The following is a 22,759-nucleotide window of genomic DNA, read 5'->3' as shown; positions in this document are numbered from 1 at the left end:
GGCACAACATAGAGACATAACAATAGATGCTCCAGAATTGTTATTACATGGTGAATGCATATAGCTATTAAAACAAATATGTGTGGAGCGGTGAAAGGTCCTATTTAACTTATGTTGTCTATCAGCATTCGTTCAGGGCTGAAACCAACCTGTATAAAAAGACCCTAAGTTCACACAGCATTTTTTTGGAGCTGTTTTTCACTTGTTTTCCGCCCAGAATCTTCACCAAAAATGCCTCTAAAAAGCCTCCCATTCATTTCAATGGGAGGAAGAACTTTGCTTCTTTTTCGATGCTGTTTTTTTTCAGCGTGAAAAAAAAAGAAAGAAACATGCTCTATTTTGGATAGGAATCTGCACTGAATATCCTATTGTAAAGAATGGGAAGCTGAAAAAACATGGCACTAAAACTGCTCAGAAAATCGGTGTGTTTTCAAAATCCATCATGTGCACATTCAGGCTTTGATGCAGTATTTGAAGCCAAAATCGGATGCAAATCATAAAAAGGATGGGAAGTATACAGGACAGATATGACTTCTCTGCTTTTATTCAATCCACTCCTGGTTTTGGCTTCAAAAACTGCATAAAAAAAAACCCTGGAAGTGTGGCAGTACCCTTAGGATGCTGTCTCAGCGCAATTTGGATGCAGTTATGCCGTAGTTACTGCTACAACAAGCATCCATTCACACAATACAAGATCTATGTTTCAGTAAAGTTTTTGTCCCATAGATAAAATGTTTGTTTAATTCCATTTGAGTTTCTTAATGTCATTTGTCTTTTTGTTTCTAGGAGGACGTTGCCAATGAGGACAAACTTTACTTTGGCATCAATGAATACAGTAGATCTCTCCAGTGGGGCATAACAAGTCCCCTTCTGAGATGTGATGAAACATTTGAGAAAATGGTGAACACCCTTTTGGAAAGGTGATGAATATGATAGACTGATAACATTGGTATACAGATAGAAAACACGCAGACACAACCAGGACCAGCTAACTTTTTTTTTAGGAATAAAATCTAAATCTTTTATTGTAGGTACCCGAGGTTACACAGCATGGTGATACGATGCTACCTCCTCATTCAGCAGTATTGTGAAGCTCTCATGGCTCTAACCACCATGGCGTCGCTCAGAGATCACACCACACCGGAGACGCTGAGCATCATGGATGACCTCCTCAGCTCCCCTGGAAAGGACAAAAGTGGACAGGGTCACATGCTCCTTATCCGGGTTCCTTCAGTACAACTAGCAATGTTGGCTAAGGAAAGACTTCAGGAAGTAAGAGATAAGCTGGGGTTGCAGTATCGCTTTGAAGCGCTGCTCGGTAATCCAGCCTCCGAACTCTGTGTTGCGAAGCACTTTGTTACCAGATTAAAGGTGAGGATTTTTATTATATTTATATGAAAAGTGTCATACTAACTTGATTAGATAAAAGCCAAACGCAAAGTCACGATATCAGTGACATTGCTATGTTCAGTCTTGGTCATCTAGCAAAGGATTTGCATCTTGCTGCCTATCCCAAGAGTAGAAGTCTTGTCTAGGCACCAAATTTGACAAATATTAAAAATGGGAGAGTTATACACATTGCGCCACTGTCCATTTGTTAATATTTTTTTTTTATACGCAGGAAGCACTTTAATATATGATCAGCAGCTATGAGTAATGCCTTCATTGATACAACGCACTGATTTTGAAGATCTTCCTGCGTATAAAAAAAAATATTTGAAAATGGACAGTGGTGCAATGCTTGCTTGGCCTAACTTGCACACTGCTGGTATGTGACCTCTGGGACACGCACCAATCTCTAGAACAGGGCCCCCAAAGTGAACGAGTGTGCACCATGCAAGCATGGCCACCCCTTAATTCACTTTTATGGGAGTTTACTTTTCTTTATAAAAAAAACAAAAAAAAAACACTGCAGTCAGATGTGAAAGTCAAGCAAATTAGTGAAAAGTTTACATGTACAGTATTTTTGGTTTGACATTTTTATTGTTTGTGGCTTTTTTTTTTTTCTCCAAAATTATATTTTTCACATTAATATTTTCATAGGCTTGTCTCATAGGCATTTTTACACTCTCTTGAAAATAAGGTTACAAATGCAATAAAACAAAAAAAAAATGCCACCAGCAAATTCTCATAAACTATAAAAACACTTAAAAGGGGATGTCTCACTTCAGCGATTGACCTTCATCATGTAGAGAAAGTTAATACAAGCCCCTTACTAATGTATTGTGATTGTCCATATTGCTTCCTTTGATGCGCTCTTCCATGATTACGACCACCCTTCAATGCAGCATTGGTGGTCGTGCTTGCATATATAGTGTGCAAGTACGGCCACTGCTGCTGGATTGCAGGGTGGTCGTAACCATGGAAACGAGCATTGTGTAATGCGATGGTAGCTGAGGGTTCCCTTTAATGCATCTTCTCACTTAAGGCCTCATTCACACATATGTGGATTTTCACTGACCACGTTACATGAAAACCCGTCCTGCTGAGTGCGCGAGCGCACGATGTCGTTGGTTGCGATGACGCCGTGCGCTTCGTGTCGCCATCGCTGTACAGTAATACACTCATCGAACGCCGTGCGCTCGTGTACTCAGCAGGACGGGAGGCCGGGGTTTCCCGGACCACGTTTGTGTGAATGAGGCCTAACACACTGGAGACTAGATTACAGCATTGATACCTCTTTGGAAGCACTTGCTCAGTCTTCAGTGCTAGACTGCATCATAAAGTAATGTTTTTTTTATAGCTGCTTTAGATTTTATGATTTACTCATGTTACCACTGGTTTGTTGAAAGGTATGGAGGGGATGTGATCAAGAAGACTGGGTTCCTAGAACGTATAAGGATCTTGAAGGCCTACCTTGTATTTTATTTCTCACAGGCAAGGATCCCCTGGGAGAAACTTTCCCGAGGTAGGTGCATTTCATTATTAATATTTTTAATTTGCAAATAGAAATCCTTTTTTGTTTTGTGTAGTAAATATGCTGTTAATTTTGTGCTTCAGATCTCTAAAATACTGTGATCTACGACTGATTGACTCCAGCTTTCTAACCCGAACGGCATTGGAACAGGAAATTGGCCTGGCATGTTGCTATGTATCCAAAGAAGTCATCAGAGAGCCCACGACTGTTCTAGATTTAAGTGATAAAGACATTAAAGTTAATTCTACAGAGAATGACTCCGATGAGCTGTTCATAGATCTAGACAGACCTCAGAGTAATGGCAGTGAAGTCACAGGAGCTTCAGGTTAGATTTTTAAAAATTGTCTTTTCAGTAACAAAAATATGTTTTTTTTGGTGTTTACATGTCCTTCCACTCTTTCATAATGTTCATCAGAAACTAATGGTAAATCAAGTTCAACAGTAACTCATGGTAAAATAATTTTTTTTATTTTATTTTTTAAATGCCTTCTGGTTCCTTAGATTGAAAAGGTCTTTAACAGGTTATTTTGGATCTCTTACCTTGGTGATTGTCTTTTTATACAGGGTCCATTGCGGAGAATGGCGTTAGTTCCTCTAGTGCCGCTGAAGAAACTCAGAGACAGCCAACAAACCATGACTTCCACAATATGGCAAATAGCTCAGTGGATGAAGGCACTTACCCAAATTCCACAGCCAGCGATTTTAAACCAGAATGTGATTCTCTTGGAACACAAATGGCCAGCAGCACAACGTCCAAACTCTCCTCCTCGTCATCACAAGCCTACCAGTGGAGTCACCATTATGGGAACAAAAACAGGACGTTGAACTTGGCTTTACCCCGTATTGTGGTTCTATCGAGGGCTACTTATAACCTTTTGGCTTCTCATAAACATGGACAAACTCCCTCTACAATTTCTCTCTTGCCCCATGCTGATGTCAGTTGGTCAAGATCATTAAGACCTATCATTTCTAAAGACTTGAGCAGTGAAGAACAATCGCTATATTACAGGCAGTGGACAACAGCCAGACAGCATCATGCTGATTTTATAAACCCAAGTGAGCCTGCGGGAACAAGGACTGTTCATCCACGTCGTCTACTCCTGACTGGACCCCCACAGGTTATTGCTCACAAATCATTTGATTGCACATATCAGATTTTGATACCTTTCTGAGGCTTTAAAGGGTTTCAGTCACCAGAATTAACCCTATTAAGCTAGCTGACATTAGCGATGTGCTAATGTCAGCTAAACCTAACTAGCCTATTCCTACTTTTATCTATGCCCCCGTTACTCCAGAAATCTAACTTTTATAATATGCTAATTGTCCTCCAGGAGTGGGGGCGGGGGGGGGGGAGTGGGGCGGCATTGTTCCTGCTCCTAGAGGCTCCGTTCTCCCACCTTTGTCGCCTCCCTCCAAGTCCTGATTGACAGGGCCAGCCAGCGCTCGTATCTGTCTGCCAGCCCTGTGATCTGGTGAAATCTCGCGCCGTTCAGCATTCGGCACAGGCGTGGTGAGGAAAAGACGCTTGCAGGCTGCCAGTTTCCTCACCGCGCTTGCGCCAAATGCTGAACTGCGCGAGATTTCACCAGAGCACAGGGCTGGCAGACAGATCCCTTTAAAACTCATGCAGACTGTAACATGTAACAGTTGCAGGGAGTGTTAACATGTGTGCGATGTACTGTAAATATATTGTTTTTGTAGGTTTTAACTCTGTTTTCTTTTCTTTTTTTTTTTAAAAGGTTGGCAAGACTGGTGCCTACTTGCAGTTCCTCAGGATCCTGTATCGCATGTTGATTCGGCTTCTGGAAGTAGATGTCTATGATGAAGAGGAAATAAATGCAGGTAGGGATTTAAATATCCGTAAATAGTCAGATTTTTGGGTATGGAAATACATAAATTCAGAATTGCACAATAAAGCAAACCTACAGGATAACATTGATTTAGATGAAAAAATATAATAGTGAAGAAAGGAATAACGGGTAAGATACTCTTTATACACAGGCAGCTGTATGCCACTATAGTCAGTCTATTCGTCAGCAAATCCAATGTCATTTTAAAGGGGTTATCCAGGTTGCGGTGCAATCCGGTGTTGCGGCCAATTCTGGGAACACGTGCCATAAATTGGGCATGTGAATCTAGCCTGGCGTTAAAACCTGCAGCGCATGGACACGTCTGAATCTGAAGTTGGCACTGTAGCGAGAGATTCAGACCCATACGTGCTGTGGTTTCTAAATCTAGGCTAGGATCACATGCCCAATATACAGCGTATGATCCCAGAAGTGGCCGCCGCACGGGAATGCTGCAGATCTCCCACATCAGAACTGAGAGATGAAAATCTGGGTGCACCCACTGCGGAAAACTTTGACTACAAGAACTGCAGTCTGGATGTCCTGATTATAATACAGATGCTACAATGAGCCGTATGCAGCTAGTAATACACAGATTAGCATCCTGAACCACAATAGTGGTATTGATAATTATCTGGACAGAGTTCATGTTGAAACTATTGTTTTTTGTTAGTTTTAAATGGTCATGGTCACAAATACACTCCTCCACACCAAGAAGGAAAAGTCATGGAATAATGGAAATCACAAGTTTGATAGACATATTAATGATATGCAAATGAGAAAAAATTTAAATAATAAAGACAACTTTGTTTATTCAGTATCAAGTATGAGCACCATACGAAGAAATACACGCACTTACATGTCATCAATGAGGTTATTAATGGTTGTCTGAATGATCTGCCTTGCTGAATGCACGTTGGCACCAGAAGCACCAAGATCCGTTGCTGGCAGCTCCCTTTGTAATTGCAGACCAATGACTTCCCAGATGTGCTCATTATGACACTAGTCCGGAGATTGCAGGCCATGGTAGCACATTTAGGACATGCAGGCTGCTCACAGTAGTACGGGCAACATGAAGCTTGGTGTTGTCCTGTTAATAAACATGTCTTGGGACTCTTGGCAAAATAGCCCATTCCACTGGCTTCACAATCACATCAATGTAACGCTGAGCTGTGTCCCCAAAATGAAGATTAGAGGGGTCTAGCTACCATACATTATGCCAACCAAGACCAGAACAGGATTGGGATGGTGTGACAGTCCTTTGTGTGGTCTCCAGTTCAATCTCCGGCTTTCGTGTCCAAAACAAAATGCGAGACTCATCACTGAAGAGGACAGACCTTCATTACAGCCTCCATTGCCATCTTATTGTGTGCCATGATAGCCTTGAGAGTGTTGCCGTGAGATCAATGGAACACCTGTAGCTGGACGTCTGGCTTGTAGCCTAATGTGCAAACGCCTTCTGATGGTTTGTGTAGACAGTGTTTGCCATTCTAGGTTTGGGATGTGATGTCCAATTTCACTTGCAGTACAGAATGGATCACAGGGGTACTATCTCTCCTTGGGGAGACAGCGCCTTAATCTGCGTGAGGAGACTTATAGGCCATACACGCTCTTCTGAAATTCTGGGAGGGAAGGGATGCAAATGAGCTCGTAGCAAGCTCTGCCCCTAATGCCACCAGATGTAAGGCAGCTATCCTATAAGTCAATGTTCGACTTTTTAATTAGGCCTTGAGACATGACTTGGATGATAAATAAGCCAGCACCTCATCTGCAGACAGCTGTGTTGGGTTGATTGCCCCTAATCGGTGTGAGAGGCCTAAGTCAGGATTTGGGGGCTACTGTGAGGTACTCATGAGGGGCAATAACCCTGAAACAGCTGTCTGCAGATGAGATGCTGGCTTATTTAATATCAGAGTCATGTCTCAAGGCCTATTTAAAGGGTTGAACAGTGACTTGTAGGATAGCTGCCTCACATCTGGTGGCATAAGAGGCAGAGCTTGTTAAGAGATTGTGTTTTTTTTTTTTTTTTATCCCTTTCTTCCCAGATTGGATCACTATACATCATTCTTCTAATCAGTTTATCTGAGGTTCGTCTCTGTGCACCTCCAACCACAAGGACACGCAGCTTTAAGGGTCCATTCACACGTCCGCAATTCTGTTCCACATTTTGCGGAATGGAATGGCGGACCCATTCATTTCTATGGGGCCGCACGATGTGCTGCCCGTTGGTGATAAACTGGCACATCGACCAACAGGAGGCATCACCCAATCATCCCACACGTCTTGGTACAGTTTTTAAGGGTTCATGCGGCTAAAACACTTTTGCTTTCAATTTGGCTTATATGTCGCTCCCACATGCCACAGATTAGAGCTAGGTGCTTAAAAATGTGCTTGATCTGCAGATCTTAACGATACGCGCCACTTCCTCGATGTGCATAACCTTACGGCTTGTCCTTCTTGGTGCAGCGATTTTAATGTTGGGGATTGCAGACATTAGGTTATGTTCATGTTTGTGTTGGAGGGTCACTTCAGAGTTTTTGTGACCGATCCAGTGTATCAGACGGGAATGACTGTATTGTGTTGCATACAGCACAGTTCTTATCAAATCCTATCTAAATCATTAGGGTCTGTTGGGCACTGCTTATGTCTTTGCAAAAAAATATTCCAGGGCATTTGCTATTTTAGCAGTAATACATCATTTTTAAGGCTTTCTTCACATTTGATAATAAAATAGGATAAACATAGGCGCTGCCACCATCTTTTAGGTAGTTCTGCAGAACTACTGCCCACAGAATTAATGAAAATCATGATAACAGTGGTCACTAACACTAACAGACACAACCCAACACCTCGTGAACCTCTGAATGCATACAATGTGTGGTTTGTGTTATAAATGGAAACCCCAATGCAGATGTGAACAAAGCCTTATTAAAGCAGGTTTTTTTTTGGTTTTTTTAAAAAAAAATATATGCATGTTTTAGTTAGAGAATGAGTGACAAAAGTTATGAAATATCACTGAATTGGTGGAAAATTTATACTTTGTTTTGTCTTGCAGATATGGAAAAGGAGGAAGACCAAGAAACAGGAACAGAAAAGGAGCTTTGGCCAGACATTGAAGTCTTCAGTAAAATGCCCTTTGACGTTACTGTGCATGATCCAAAATACAGACAGATCAGCCGTCTTTACACCGAGAATTTGCTAATTAAACAAGGTGCATGCAGGAGGGAATACATTTTCAAAAATTGTAATAAAGGAAAAACTCCACATTTTGTTAATTATTTGCAGTGTTTTGTAGCTAAAAATCTTCTAAAACGTGTAGTTTCTTCTCAATTCGTGTTCAGAACTATATTAAGAGTTTTTTTCAGGCGCCTGATTTTGATGATCATCAATATCTGATCGCTGTTGGTCCAACACCCCCTACAGCGTCTGTACTGGAAGCACAGGTCCGTTCAAAGAACAGTGACCATGCCGGAGGCTGCAGGGAACAGCTCATCATGGGGGTGCAGGATTTTGAACCACCAATGATCGGATAGTAATGACTTATCTTGAGGATAGGTAGTCAATATAAGAAGCTTGGGGAGAAAAAAAAACCCTGTTAAGAGATTTGTGGATTTAAGGTTAATAGATTGCGGTGCGGTAGGGATTGAATGTTGTATTGTGCGCAGCTAAGCAGGCAGTCCATGTTATAATGTCAGCCTAACCCACTGATTTTGCTGAGATCGGCCAATCATCTAATGTTGATGTGGGCCTCCCAACTCTCCGCCAATTGGAGATGTCAGGGACATTACTCAGGTTCTCATTGTGCAGAAATGTGCATTGTATGTAGGAGCGCGCCTTCCTGCTCCTGTTTCAATACTTTCCCTACATGCCTCATCAATGATATGGCGAGTTACAATGTGGATGGGTACAAGTAGGTTGCACCCATTTTGGCTGCTTCCTATGGGCAGCATCAACTTTTTTTCTAGCCCTAAGTCCAGTTAAGTTCTCACAGTGTGCTATAAGGGTATTTTGTCTGTTACATGGGATATCCTAGTAGTGTGAGTGGAAATCGGAAGATCCAATACTGAGATTTTACCTAAAATAGCAGGCTTATACAATTTTTTTGAATCTTTGTGAAGGCCATGTAAGGAACGTGGAGCTCAGATTTGGAGCCCTCTAGCCAGCAAACAAAATTGATCTTGTTTTCTACCTCCAGGTCTGCACTTATTTTTAGCTCTGCCATAATTCACGGCTCGGTTGTAGGATGAACTGTGTAAATGCTGAGCATGGCGATACCGGCTGATAGGCTCTCTCTTACAGAATATATCCTGGTCGTTTCGCAAACTTATTAGCTTTTGTAGGTTGAACAAAAGATATTGGTAAACTCTTAATACCTGTCTTCCCAGATTGCTGTTAATCTGTGTGACAAAGTCTTTGGGGGAGATTTATCAAAACCGGTGTAAAGGAAAACTGGTTCAGTTGCCCATAGCAACCAATCAGATTTCACCTTTCATTTTTCAGAGCTCCTTTGGAAAATGAGAAGTGGAGTCTGAATGGTTGCTATCGGCCTTCACACCAGGTTTGAGAAATCTCCCTCTTGTGTGTTTTACTGTACATTGCAGGTATTGACATTTGTATGGCTTATTTTTCTTTCAAGGGTCATATCTGTGATTTTACCCGCATTGTCTGAGAACTAGGATTTGGGGCCCTTTTATTCTAGGTAGAGAGCAGGAGCAAGTATACATTGCCCCTCTACCTAAAGATGAATGGGACCATTGCACACAGTCAAGTGAGCATATTAGACCCTTTCCAATACTCCCAATGAAGACCTAGATCATGGATTTGAGGCCCTCAGCGACAATGGTGGTTACAAGTGGTGTTTGGACCCCCGACTCATTTTGCTTATCTGATTGTTTATAAAAGTAAAACCTGTGTGTCCAGGATTTTACTATTGGTGGCCCAAGGATAGGCCATCCATATCTGATTAGTGGAGGTCTAATGTCCCACAAACCTGGCAAACAGCTGTCCGGCAGTAGCTCTCGCGCAGGAACTACACAGTAGACTATGCTGCATACTACAGTGCTGCATTGAAGTGAGTGGGAGCAGCATTGCCGTTACCAGCTCCAATACCAGAGCTACCCTAAAGAGCATTGGTGATCCCCACCTATCAGATATTGACGGCCTATCCTCAGGATAGGTTTTTAAAAGTAAAATGCCTTTTAAAGCTTTTGTCCAGTATCAGAAAAACATTTCTGCTTGTGTTTTTTTATTTTTTATAAAAAAACAAAAACATAACGGGTTGCAGCTCTTTCTCCTTGACTCCACCGGAACTGAACCGCTATGCCCCACACAACCCATGAACAGGGGTGCTGATGTTTTTGGAAGAAGGCAGCCATGTTTTTCTAATCCTGGACTAAGGTAGATCTATAGAAATTATTTTAAAAAAAAGTGACTGAATTTACTTTAGATTCCATGGGGCTACAGAAAAAAGACAATATTTTATGCTATTTATATCTGTTGCTAGAGAAGAACAGGGAAAGGAGTACACCAGTCATCTCTCTAAGGGCTCATTCAGACGGCCTATGAAGGAGTCTGCATCTGCGTTCAGACCCATTTATTTCAATTGGGCCACAAAAGATACGGACAGCACACAGTGTGCTGTCCGCATCCGTGGTTCCACTCTTAGAAAAAGATGCATGTCCTATTCTTGTCCCCAATCGCAAGAATAAGCATTTTCTGTTATGGTTGCGGCCGTGTGCAAATTGCGGAACGCACATGGCCGGTATCAGTGTTTTGCAGATCCGCAAAGCACTATGGCCGTCTGAATGGGTCCTAACTAAGGTCTCGGAAGTGAAGCAGTAAATTTAAAAAAAGACCCCATTCCTCAGGTGCCTCTTCCTGTCTCTGTAACTTTTACACACAGAAGCTAAACATTCCAGTCTTTCCCTGTAAATTTTATAATCGTTTGTTTTTTGTTTGTACAGAGTTTCTAGGATTGTGTCATGATGACTCCCGAAAACGTGAAACCATTTCTGTGATGCTCACCAAATATGCATCATACAACACTTTTCATCACTGTGAGCAGTGTCACCAGTATATGGATGTCAGCTCCACCTCTCAGGTAAAGAGAAGCCTAGATGTATTGTCAATAGTTATTTGCTGGACATGGTAAGACACATTTATCAAGACTGGCATTCCCATATGTGAATGAGGTGCACCTAATTTATTAAAGGGGTTATCCCATGACTAATGTAAAAAATGAAAATCATCATATAGTATAATGCAATCTCATTCTAACAAAGCTAGAACCAGCCCTGTACCTCTCATGGATCCAGAGAACTCACCATTCATTGCTCTTAGATTTATATCAAGCTGACAGCACAAGGGGAGTGTCTTATCTGCCACAAATAATGGGCGTGTCCAAGCTCTCCCTATCGAAGCTCAGGGGGAGTGTCCAAGCTCTCCTTATCACAGCTCAGGGGGCATGTCCATGCTCTCCCTTTCACAGCTCAGGAGGCGTGTCCATGCTCTCCCTATCACAGCTCCGGAGGCAGTTGAAGAATGAAACTGAGCATGTGCAGCCATCTCAGTGAGCAGGTCAAAGAAGTAAGAAAACAAACAGCAGGTGGCGCTATACAGATACATTTTATTGAATAACTCAGGGGCTATGCAAAATTTTTAATTTCATGTAATTACAAAACAAATTAGATCTAAGTGCTGGTTTGAAAACTGTAGAATATTTTTCATGGGACAACCCCTTTAAGAGGCAGATGCCTCTTAATAAATTAGTCACCACTTTGGCAGTCTGTGTGCCAGAAACTGAAGTCTAAAGCCTCATTCACACGTAAGTGTTTTCCATCAGGGAAAGAGCCAAAACAAGGTGCGGCTCTAAACACAGAACAGATGCAGATCTTTCCCTTATACCTCATGTCTGTGGAGGCTCCAGTCCTGGTTTTAGCTCACATCCACTGATGGAAATCACTGACCAAAACATGAATGAGGCTTACGTGAGCTAGAGGGTGGCATAGACTTCAACTATGACTTATGGTAGTTTTTGTTGTAAGTTATAGGGTCCATTGGGCCATGTGAAACCCTGCCCATTTTAGTGGTGTGAACCTCGAAAAGTCGCAAATGTCGTGCGCCATAATTTGGGAATTTTTTCGCCACCATTTGTGGTGTAAAAACTTTAGAAAATGCCCCTCAATATCTGCTTTTGTTATGTTTAGCATCACCCCCTTGCCTACCCCCTGCAGAGCCTAAGCATATATGCAAAAGATGAAGGACTGTGGGTGTCAACCTGACATGCCATCCTTGGAAAGCTGTAATAAGGGATGGTACATGGACATAAATAGCGACCACCAATCAACCTGCTGTTAATCTGTGGCGGAGACGGTGCCAAGATCTCAGGAATGGTGCAGTTCACCTAATACGAAGTAATCTCAGAAAGAAAGTGGTTTTAAAGGGGATTTCTGGGATTCATTAAATTATGGTGCACAGACAACCCTTCAATATGATAGCCAATACGAACACAGCCGATTTTGTAGGAGGAAGTTGCCATCAGCTGATCTTTTTTCCGTGCAGCGTCTTGCTCGTAGATGGGGAGGGAGAAGGGGGTCAACGGTTCTCATTTTTAATCTGAGCTGAGTAGAATTACTTTTCTGCATTTTCTTCCTTTGTAGACGTCTGACTCCACCATACATGCCTTCACATTCTCATCATCAGTGCTCGGTGAGGAGGTTCAGCTTCACTTCATCATTCCGAAATCTAAAGAGCATCATTTTGTATTCAACAAACAGGGCAAGCATCTGGAGAGCATGCGGCTCCCCCTGGCGTCTGATGCAGTAAGTGATTTAGTGAAGTTCACTCTTTGGAGAGGAGTTGGTGTATGCGTGTGTGCATTTTATCAAGTATATTTATCTGGAACAGTAGTTGGATACAGCAAAATTAATTAAAAAAAATAAAAAACAAATGACCTTTTTTTCCCCTCCTTTCTCTAGCAAAACCCAATTATGGTTAAGAGCCCAATTTTCACCCCATCCAGTGGGCGTCATGAGCATGGTCTATTAAACCTTTACCATGCGATGGAAGGCATTGATCATTTACATATTATGGTAGTAAAGGAATATGAAATGCCTCTTTACAGAAAGTACTGGTCCAACCACATCATGCTAGTGCTTCCTAGCATGTTTAACAATGCCGGAGCGGGTGAGTAAATGCCGTCACTTGTTGTCTTTATCTGGTTGCTACATTTCATGTGTTTTTCAATATCAAATTCTATTCTAACGTAGGAGCTTCCAGGTTCCTTATTAAAGAACTCTCTTACCATAACCTGGAGTTGGAAAGGAATCGCATGGAAGAAGTAGGGGTGAAACGTCAGTGTGTGTGGCCATTCATCATCATAATGGATGACTCGTGCGTTTTATGGAACGTCCATAATAAAGTTCCAGAGCAGTCAAGGTTAGCAGCTATATTTTGTGTGCGAGTAGATTGTACTACCAAATTTTGTAGACTTTGAGATTATAAAACACACGTTTTGTCTGGGACCTTTATTCTCCTAATCACTATTTTCCTCATGCCTCTAGGTCCTACCAAGCTAATACATTTTATTGGCAGACCTTTAAAACGTTTTTACCAAATTCTTAGAATAGTATAAAATACCAAACTGAGCATTATTCACCTTACCAGTCTCCAGCTGGTCTCTGTATGCAGACCTCCAGCTATGATATTTCAACACGGAGATGTGACCAGTCGCTGGCTGCAGCAGACACCACTGAGGTCACATGTCCGTGTCAAAAGGTTATCCCTGGAGGCCACCATATAGAGCTATTTGGGAAGATCCATACGGTGAGCATTACTTTTTACATATTTCTAAGCTTTTGGACAAAAATGTCAAAGGGTATGTTCCAGGTAGTAAAAAAAATGCAATTGCTGGTGAAGTGTTTGCCTTACTACGGTAGAGGAGGGGGGTTGTGTATTGTATATGTACCAGATGTTGTCAAGATATGTTTTTGGATGGTATTTGTAATATACTCATCTGTTTTGTAACCAGCAGCCATTCAGTAGATGCCGAATGTGGCTCTAGGAATGTGTCCCTAAAATATGTCATACAGCACATGGAAGCCACACCAAAAATATCCAGCTATGCAATGTTTGGGATTCAGAAATGGAACAGCAAGTTAGATTCCTCTGCCCCTAGACGTTCATTCTCCAGGTGTCATATTCACGACTTCATTCTCCTCAACGTAGACTTGAGTCAGAACGTGCAGTATGACCTCAACAGGTTAGTACCATAAACAGGACAATTTGCTGCCAAACTAACCAGTGCTTTCATACTTCAGAATGTTTTTTTTCCACTTGGGGAATCGTTCCCACTTCAATTCCATGAATGATTCAAATACATGTGTTTTCTGCTGATAATTTGTTTCTAGCTCTGACAAATTGATGGGATGTTAAATAATGGAATTAGGCAATGTCTTGCTACCAGTCGCATGTTCATAAGTCAGTAGCTGTTTTTTTTAAAGCTCCATAGTGAATAAGATTAAAGTCTTGAGGCCCCATTACACTGCTTAATTGGGCAGACGATTGTTGAGATGGAAGAATTCCTTCCCAAAAGTCCCCTGCTCATCAGTGAAGGAGAAAGCTGCATTTACTTGCAGTGATCTCCTCCACCGTATGAGGAGGAGCTATCACTAAGGCCATCCCTCATCCTCATACAGAATAACTGTTTAGACGTCACAATCTGCTGCCGGCCGATGACGATTTAGGTGACCACATGAACGATCCTATTACCCGATGAACGAGCATTTCACTTATTCATCTGGTAATCAGCACCTACGAATGCTTATTAGCGATGTTCTGCCCGATTATTTTTTATTAATTTTTTTGGGCAGTGTAAAAGTGCATTAACGGTCTGCATTGTTAAGTGACCATCTCTTTCTTTCAGATACTTCTGTGAGGATATAGACTTTATCCTTCGAGCCAACAGTGGGGGGCTGCTCATCTGCCGCTACAACAACTTCAGCCTCATGAAAAAGCACATTCAAGTGGGAGGTCACAAGGACTTCATTGTTAAGCCCAAAATTTTGGTAAGAACAAATTTGATTAACTTTAATACCTACTGCGTAAAAATATCTGCAATATAAATTGGCCTACATGTCAGTTTATGCTGGGAGTCTCCACCACAGTTTCCACCTATGCAATTGAGACAGTGGAATCCACAGACATTTCCATGGCTAAAAACGCATGTAGCTTTTAAATCATGCAGTTCTGTGGCAAAATCGGCTGCAAATATTTTGCTATGTTCTAAGGATATGGCCACCCAAGTATCTGGAGATAGTCGAGCACAGCTCTTGGCTATCTCCAGAACCCACGTAGCAATGAATGGAGTGGGCGCACGCATGTGGGTACGGAACCCCAACCTATCTGATAGTTATCCCCTATCCTGTGGAACCAACCAGAATACTCCTTTAAGTCACGTTGTATGATTAATAGCTGGTCTTTCTCTTCTGTCTAGATCACAGAAAGCACTGTTCCTATTTCTCCTCTGCAGTATGTGTGCGCCCCAGATAGTGAGCAGACACTGTTGGCTGCTCCTGCGCAGTTCCTCCTTGAGAAGTTTCTTCAACACAGTTCTCACAAGCTGTTCCCAAAGGCTCTTAACAATCCAAGGAACCCATTACTGGCTGTAGACTGCTACTTAAATCTAGGACCTCAGGTAAACAGAAAAATACTGACACAAATGGTGCACAGTCTGTTCACATGAATCTTCCCCTAGGGCCAGGCGATTTTGGTCTAAAATTAAAATGTTTTATTGAATTTTTTGTTTCACAACTTGAGGATTATCAATTTATCTCAATTGTCTGTTTTTTTTTCTACTGTTTGGAAGTCCCATAGAGAATGAATGGAGTGGCAGTCTGCATGCTTCATTTCCCGCTCCAATAGGATGTGCGATTGAGTCTGAAATTCTCTGGATCACTGACTCCATCGTTCACTCATTTATCCCTTACCCAAATGGTCACTTGAATTCCTAAAGTACTTTTCGTTTTTGTGTTACTGCATACAGACAGCTAGAACTTTTTATTTTTCCATTACCATAGCCTATGAGGGCTTTTTTTTTTCTGGAACAACACGGTGCCAAAATTTCAATGCCATAAACTGCTGTGTGAATGAGCTCTAATATTGTTCACCAGGCAGAATAAACAACAGGTTAACTTTATGCTGCAATACCACATATGTGTACATGTATGTCTTGTTTTCATCACTTTTTATTTATTTTTTTTTACTTAAAAAAAATGTTTTTCTTTCAGTCCCACTAGGACATTAGTATGATCACGTTTTTATTGCACGCCAATGCATTATAACATAGTACTGTAACAGTGACATGCTGACCAATAGACTGCCAGTGGCACAGCCCACTCCCGCTCCATACAGTATTCTAACAAAGTTTTATGCAAATCGGCTTCAGATGTTTATTCTGAAGTCAATTCGCTCATCCCTACTGGCAATGCATCAGTACTCTGCGATTGTGTTTATGGGGGGGACAATGGGGATGGAGGGAGCAGCCTCCCTCTAACTGCCTACATGCCGCAGTCTCTATTGACCATGGCATCTAGGGGGTTAAATGGCTGAGATCAGGGTTCTCTGGCCCTGGCCGTTACAGCAGTGTTCATCCGGACCGATATTAGCCCTTCGTAGGGGAGAGGCTAATTTTGATTTCACAGCTGACAAAATCAGAATCAGTATTCCCTGAAATGGTAATTAATTGAAAAAAATTGCCCTACTCTGATCCATCTTTCTTACTGTAGCTCCCTTATCTGGAAGGGCTTGGTAACTGGACAGCTTTGTCTACAAGGTGTGTATTCATTTCCTGCTTTACATTGCAGGTATCACTGTGTTATGTGAGCTCAAGACCACACTCTGTGAATGTGAACACCGAGGGAGTAGATTTCAGTGGTCTTCTCCTCTATTTGTGTGACTCCTTTGTGTGTTCAACAATGCTTAAGAAGTTCAAGTTTCTTAAAGGTATGTGATATTTAATTCTTTCAGGCATGGCCACTACTGGGAATTGGCTTCAGTTCAGTTCCCTCAAAATTCTGTATATTTCTTTCATTTGCTGGCAGACTGGTGTAATGGTAACAAACGAATTCTCCATTACTTTTAAAGGTGCCACTCTTTGCGTTATTTGTCAAGACCGGAGCTCCCTCAGGCAAACAATTGGACGATTAGAGCTTGAAGATGAATGGCAGTTCAGACTGCGAGATGAATTTCAGACTGCCAACAGTATTGACGATAAACCACTCTTTTTCCTTACTGGGCACCACGTTTGAAGGTGGAAGGAAATCCTTTTCTGATATGCCAAGATAAAGACTTGACACAAGTGAAATGGAACACGTGCAAATGAGTTGGGGCTTAGATTCCAATACTTCAATTTGCCTTGCTGAGATGAAGCTGCCCTCTGGACATGGATATTTATGGACCAATGAAGTCTACAGAGCCGTTACCCCAACTGGCTTTGGTCTTCTTTAATATAATACTGTGGACTTTCTTGAATGTGGTTCAATGGACTTCTCAGGGGTTCATTATTACCAAATGATGGATAGCGGCACAATCTCTTCCTGTATCAGTATTTTTATATTGTGAACAATGTTTTTCTATCAATCCATACATTTTATGTGAGATTGTCACAATTAATAGTCTACAATCCACCATTTGCACCTGGTTGCTCTTTACTAAGAAACACATTTGTGCACCAGATAATCACCCCTTATGTTATGCTCTAGTATCAAATGTTGGGAAATGGGGAGTCAAATTATTTAGCAAAGTCTCAAAAGTGTTCTCTCTTCGGCAAGTTACATTTGTCATGTAAGGAAAGTTAATACAAGGTACTTCCACCGCTGCAGCACAAATATAAGGTAGCGGGGTTGGGGGCAGCTGCGCATGTGTGCCTATGCGTGCTCCCACAGTCCTGGCCACCAGAGAGCGGCGCTTTTTCCTATAGTATGCCACCACTGCTGGATTGCAAGGGGTCATAACCCCTGAGTACGAGCAGTGTATAATGTGATGAAAAAATGAATCAAGCCAGCAAAGGAGGCAATATGGACAATGACAATACATGAGTAAGTGTCTTGTATTTGCTTTGTCTACAGGAAAAATGTCATCTGTTGAAATGAGAAAACCCCTTTAATACTTGAAAATTGGCATAAAACAGTGAGTGCCATCCAGGCATGGATAGACCAAGGCAGTAAGCATCTGCATATGGCTTCTAGACAACCTGCCCTGCTTCCAGTTGTCGCCCTACTTCGTTCTTTGGGATCTAAAAGTGCCATATATATATGCCGCTATCAAAAGCAAATGGAATTTTATAGATATGCCAGAATTCTTTGTTCTACTTTGAAAATCCATTATAGCTATCCATAGGCTGGTATATCAGCTTGGCGTATTGAAGGAATAGAACGTATCCAAATTAAAGTTGAACTGTACTTTTTAGTCAACTTTTGATATGTCATAGGGACATATCAAAAGTTTAGATCAGTGGAGGTCTGCATTCTAAGACCACCACGATCTCTAAAACAAGGGGAGAGAAGCGCTCACTTAGCACGCCCTCTCTCCTTTCTACAGGACTGGAAGTGAGATGGACCAAGTAGAAAGTCTATGGGCCCATCTCATGCAGCAGGGAGAGACGGCGCACTAAGCAAACGCCTCCCCCCCCCCCCCCTCTCATTCTAGAGATTGGTGGGGATCTCAGTGCTCAGACCCACCAATCTAAGCTTTTGATATGTCCCTACGAATTCATATTATTTATATGCCAAGCCCATCTCCTCTTAGTGAGGATCACCCTTTATCATGAAATTATTTGTGCACAGGCAGAACCAAAGTAGAGTGAACCTGTATATTGTACTTTGTTCACATACCGATGTTTTGTGTGTTTTGTTTGTTTTTTTGCCATTTTTGGAAAGCAGGTAGCCATTTAGTGTCTGAAAAATAGTGTTAACATAAAAAACTGAATTGTTTACAAATTTGAACAAAATACTTAATATATTAGAAAAAAAAGTTTTCACACTTGTATCATACACCGCATCAATTTTTGTTGCACATTTTATAGATTGTCTATTTTGAAATGTGTTTTTTTTTTTTTTTTTTACTACTCTGCACAATGATCTTGCCTTTTAGGTGTGACCCTTAATGTTCTTTTTCCTGAACTGTTAAAGAACAAAGGGGTCACAGTGTGGTTTAGTATAATCTTTCAGTGCTAGGATTTTCCAAAGAGAATTTGGCACTAAATGGAGTGGCCTTTGCATAGACCAAAAGATCACTAATTCGTATATATCTGTATTGTGACAATGACTGCGTTGTGATGTTTGCTCCGTTATTTCATTATTTTAATGTTCCTGTGTTGAGCCTATGTTTTTTTTTTTTTGTCAAAGCGTGGATTGGATTCAAAAGAGAATAAACCTCTAAAATAAATGTAGTCTACAAATATGCTGCAACCATTAGTGGAAAGCTGTCCTGCCAGCCATTCCTGCAGAGCTGTATGGTTTTCTTTCAACCTTTTTTGTTGTTTTTCAATTTGCACTAAATTTATTTGAAGGTTTGAAAATTCTTCTGTTCTGCAGGGCACATTGTATTGTGTCAAAATGGCCTTCCTGCAGTGTTTGTTGTATCCCTCTGTTGCTGCCGCCAAAAAGCATAAACCTAGGGGTGAGTTCACACGTCTGTTATTTCCATCGGTTATTGTCTTCACCCGTAATGAAGCCTACTCGGAGATGAGGTAGAATGGAAAGTTCTGCACCTGTTCTGTGTTTTTGACCCAGATCTGGTTTTGTCTCACAACAACTGATGGAAATAACTGACGTGTGAACTCAGCCTAATTTGATGAATGTTTCTTTGTAATTATGGCATAACTTACACCAGCATTGCTTGATAAAAATATCCGTAATGAATGTAAGCTGAAGATTTGTTGTCAGCGTCATGCCCATTTTGCTGTAGCGTCTGCTATTGGTTCTGTGGAGTAATAGAAGTCTTAAATATGCTGCTTAAAATATAATTGACTAAAAACATGGTGAATTTGGCTTCACTAGTCAGTCTACCTCATGCTTTTTTTTAACGTGTGCAGATTTGTTAATTTTATCATTTAATTTAACTGTTTTTCACAGTATTAAAGTTGTTTACAGGAACGCTTGAAATGTAATTTGTTCATTTGAAATTACATTTTTATTTTGGTAAGCTAATGAAATAGAACTAAACCTGTTTCCACCTGACTGCTGGGACCATACCGATTATTAAAACCAGTTAAGCCGAGCATGCATTTGAGATTTCAGGTGGTCATTTTCTGAACGATTGGTCTGTAAAGATTCAATTCACTGATCAATCTCTGCCGTTACCTGTGGACTGGTGTGGGTTTCAATTGACTGGAATTAATGACTTTTCAGCTACAGCAAAAATCCAGCTCAGCAGATTAACTTTTTGACTTCAGTTGACATCTGTCACACATTGCTGTCAGGAAAAGGTGCCAAAAGTTGGGACAGCTTGACACTACTCCAATAGGGCTGTAAAGCAAAACTGTGTAGGAGAAAAGCCTAACAGAGCACTGGGATTGTAGAAGTAAGACCCCCACCAATCAGAATGTTATGACGTGTCTTAGGCTGAGTTCACATCAGCGTTCAGCCTTTCCGTTCTCCTGCTCAGTTATAGGCGCAGGAGAACGGAAAGGACGGATTCTGCACATAACTGAGCCGAACGGAGCCTACGGACCCCATAGACTATAATGGGGTTCGTTAGGTTTCCGCTCAGAAGATGATTTTGGAGCGGAGACAAAAGTCCTGCATGCACCACTTTTGTCTCCGCTCCAAAATCATCTTCTGAGCGGAAACCTAACAAACCCCATTATAGTCTATGGGGTCCGTAGGCTCCGTTATGTGACGAATCCGTCCTTTCCATTCTCCTGCTCCTATAACGGAGCATGAGAACAGAAAGGCTGAACGCTGATGAGAACTCAGCCTTAGGCCGAATGCACACGGCCGTGTTCTGCGGCCGAGAGCGGACCGTGGTATCCCGGGCTGGATTCCTGTTCAGAGCAGGAGCGCACGGTGTCATTGGTTGCTATGACGCCGCCGCTGCACTACAGTAATACACTATACGAGTGTATTACTGTAGTGCGGCAGCATGAAGCGCACGGCATCCTATCAACCAATGACGCCGTGCGCTCCTGCTCTGAACAGGAATCCAGCCCGGCATACCACGGTCCGCTCTCGGCCGCGGAACACGGCCGTGTGCATTTGGCCTTAGGCCTCATGCACACGACTGTTGTTGTGTTCCATGTCCGTTGTTCCGTTTTTCGTGATTTTCTGCGGACCCATTGTCCTATTTTTTTTTCACGGAAAACTGTTTGCGGACCCATTCAAGTCAACGGGACCGTGAAAAAACGCGGAGGCACACAAGATTGTCGTCCGCGTCAGTTTTTTTCCTATCGTTTGCATGGCAAGCTTGACTTAGACTTTTTTTTTTTACTTTCCTTCATGTCTGGTGATCCTCCAAAAATAAAGGAAGACACACTGAAACAAAAACGGATCACGGAACCCCATTTTGCGGAACGGAACACAACAACGGTCGTGTGCATGAGGCCTTAGTTGTAGGCCATAGCATTCTATTATGAAACTACTCCTTTAAAGACTACTTAAAAGGGTTTTCAGAGACTGTGAACCCTTTGTAATATTGCCATACAGGGGGCATGGATTTAAAAGTAAAAAGATCACCTGTCACCAGTGCTCCGGTTCCAGAGCCCCCGTCCTTGGATTTCTAGGAGGCTCAGTGGTTTGCACTGCTAACATAGTTTATAAGGCTGAAAAAAGACATTTGTCCATCCAGTTCAGTCTGTTATCCTGCAAATTCATCCAGAGGAAGGCAAAAAGACCCCTGTAAGGTAGAAGCCAATTTTTCTCACTTCAGGGGGGAAAAAATTCCTTCCCGACTCCAATCAGGCAATCAGAATAACTCCCTGTTTTCAGATCTCCTATAGCTATGAATTGAAGGTGGCTGTGCTTGTGTGATGCACTCTTCACTTTGGGGGTCCTGTTCTGGACCTGTCTGACAATAATGGCATAGGCTAACAATATGCTATCAATGTCTGTGATGGGATTATCCTTTTAAGTCAGTATTTATGAGCTGTTAGGAAAGTAAAGATATAGGCTTAGAAGTTTAAAAGCGGTTTTTAAATTTTCAAGAAAATGCTTTTTTGTAGGGATAAATTCAGTTATGAAGTATCTTTTAGGGGCCTCTAACTCACCCCATTTTAAAAATTGCACCCCTCTAAGAATTCAAAACAGCATTTAAAAAGTTTGCAAATCCTTTAGGTGTTTAAAGGAATTAAAGGAGTTGTACCATCTCAGACATTTGGGGCATGTTGCTAGGGTATGTATGCCCCCAAAGTCTAATAGGTGCAGGTCCCAGAGGTAGGACCCTGTACTTAGAACAGAGCCGGCAAACTTCCGGAGGGCACATACAAGGCTGCCCTCCATTCATTCCTATGGGAGTGCCAAATAGCCACTCTGCTATTTTGGGAAAACGCCATTGATATGAATGGGAGGCGCACCATGCAAGCATGGCCACTGCTCAATTCACTTATATGGGGCACTCCCATAGGAATGAATGGAGGGCAGCGCACCCTCTGGGTCTTTGCTGGCACTGTCCTAAGTATAGGGACATGTCCTAGATAGTCAGACACCTGCCAATCTGATATTGATGACCTTTTCTGAGAACAGGCCATCAATATCAAATTCCCGGATAATCCCTTTAACAGGCAGCTACATGGACATCAATGGCTGTAGTTTCCAAGGTATAGGAGAGATGCAGGACCCCTCAATCCTGATGTGGGCAGAGGGTAGCTCTGTAAAGCAGCCGATAACGAATCCTATATCCTTCTGCTGCACCTTGTCCAAAGATAATCAAAATTAATCATGCTGCTCTCATCTCTTCGTGTGGTCTATTGCCAGGTAATGAATCATTTCAGACATTTATGCAG

General features: G+C 41.9%; 1 protein-coding gene across 4 annotated transcripts in view; it reads left to right on the top strand.

The window, feature by feature from the left end:
- GREB1L (GREB1 like retinoic acid receptor coactivator) overlaps positions 1-18,022 on the top strand; it is a 116,922-nt gene extending 98,900 nt beyond the window's left edge. For 3 of the 4 annotated variants that reach the window (XM_040431782.1, XM_040431784.1, XM_040431783.1), the window contains exons 19-34: positions 787-920; positions 1,032-1,371; positions 2,793-2,908; positions 3,001-3,242; positions 3,482-4,035; positions 4,657-4,759; positions 7,820-7,975; positions 10,728-10,864; positions 12,423-12,584; positions 12,741-12,948; positions 13,032-13,200; positions 13,793-14,023; positions 14,687-14,828; positions 15,257-15,457; positions 16,626-16,764; positions 16,906-18,022. In XM_040431782.1, the coding sequence (XP_040287716.1) occupies positions 787-920; positions 1,032-1,371; positions 2,793-2,908; positions 3,001-3,242; positions 3,482-4,035; positions 4,657-4,759; positions 7,820-7,975; positions 10,728-10,864; positions 12,423-12,584; positions 12,741-12,948; positions 13,032-13,200; positions 13,793-14,023; positions 14,687-14,828; positions 15,257-15,457; positions 16,626-16,764; positions 16,906-17,069 (3,198 nt within the window). In that variant the 3' untranslated portion in view covers positions 17,070-18,022. The remainder of the gene's footprint in view (positions 1-786; positions 921-1,031; positions 1,372-2,792; positions 2,909-3,000; positions 3,243-3,481; positions 4,036-4,656; positions 4,760-7,819; positions 7,976-10,727; positions 10,865-12,422; positions 12,585-12,740; positions 12,949-13,031; positions 13,201-13,792; positions 14,024-14,686; positions 14,829-15,256; positions 15,458-16,625; positions 16,765-16,905) is intronic. The other variant, XM_040431785.1, reaches the window with a different exon arrangement.
- Positions 18,023-22,759: the final 4,737 nt, after the last annotated feature.

Source organism: Bufo bufo, chromosome 5 (genome assembly GCF_905171765.1).
Source record: "Bufo bufo chromosome 5, aBufBuf1.1, whole genome shotgun sequence".
Lineage (NCBI taxonomy): Eukaryota > Metazoa > Chordata > Amphibia > Anura > Bufonidae > Bufo > Bufo bufo.
This window is presented reverse-complemented; position numbering and strand designations above follow the sequence as displayed.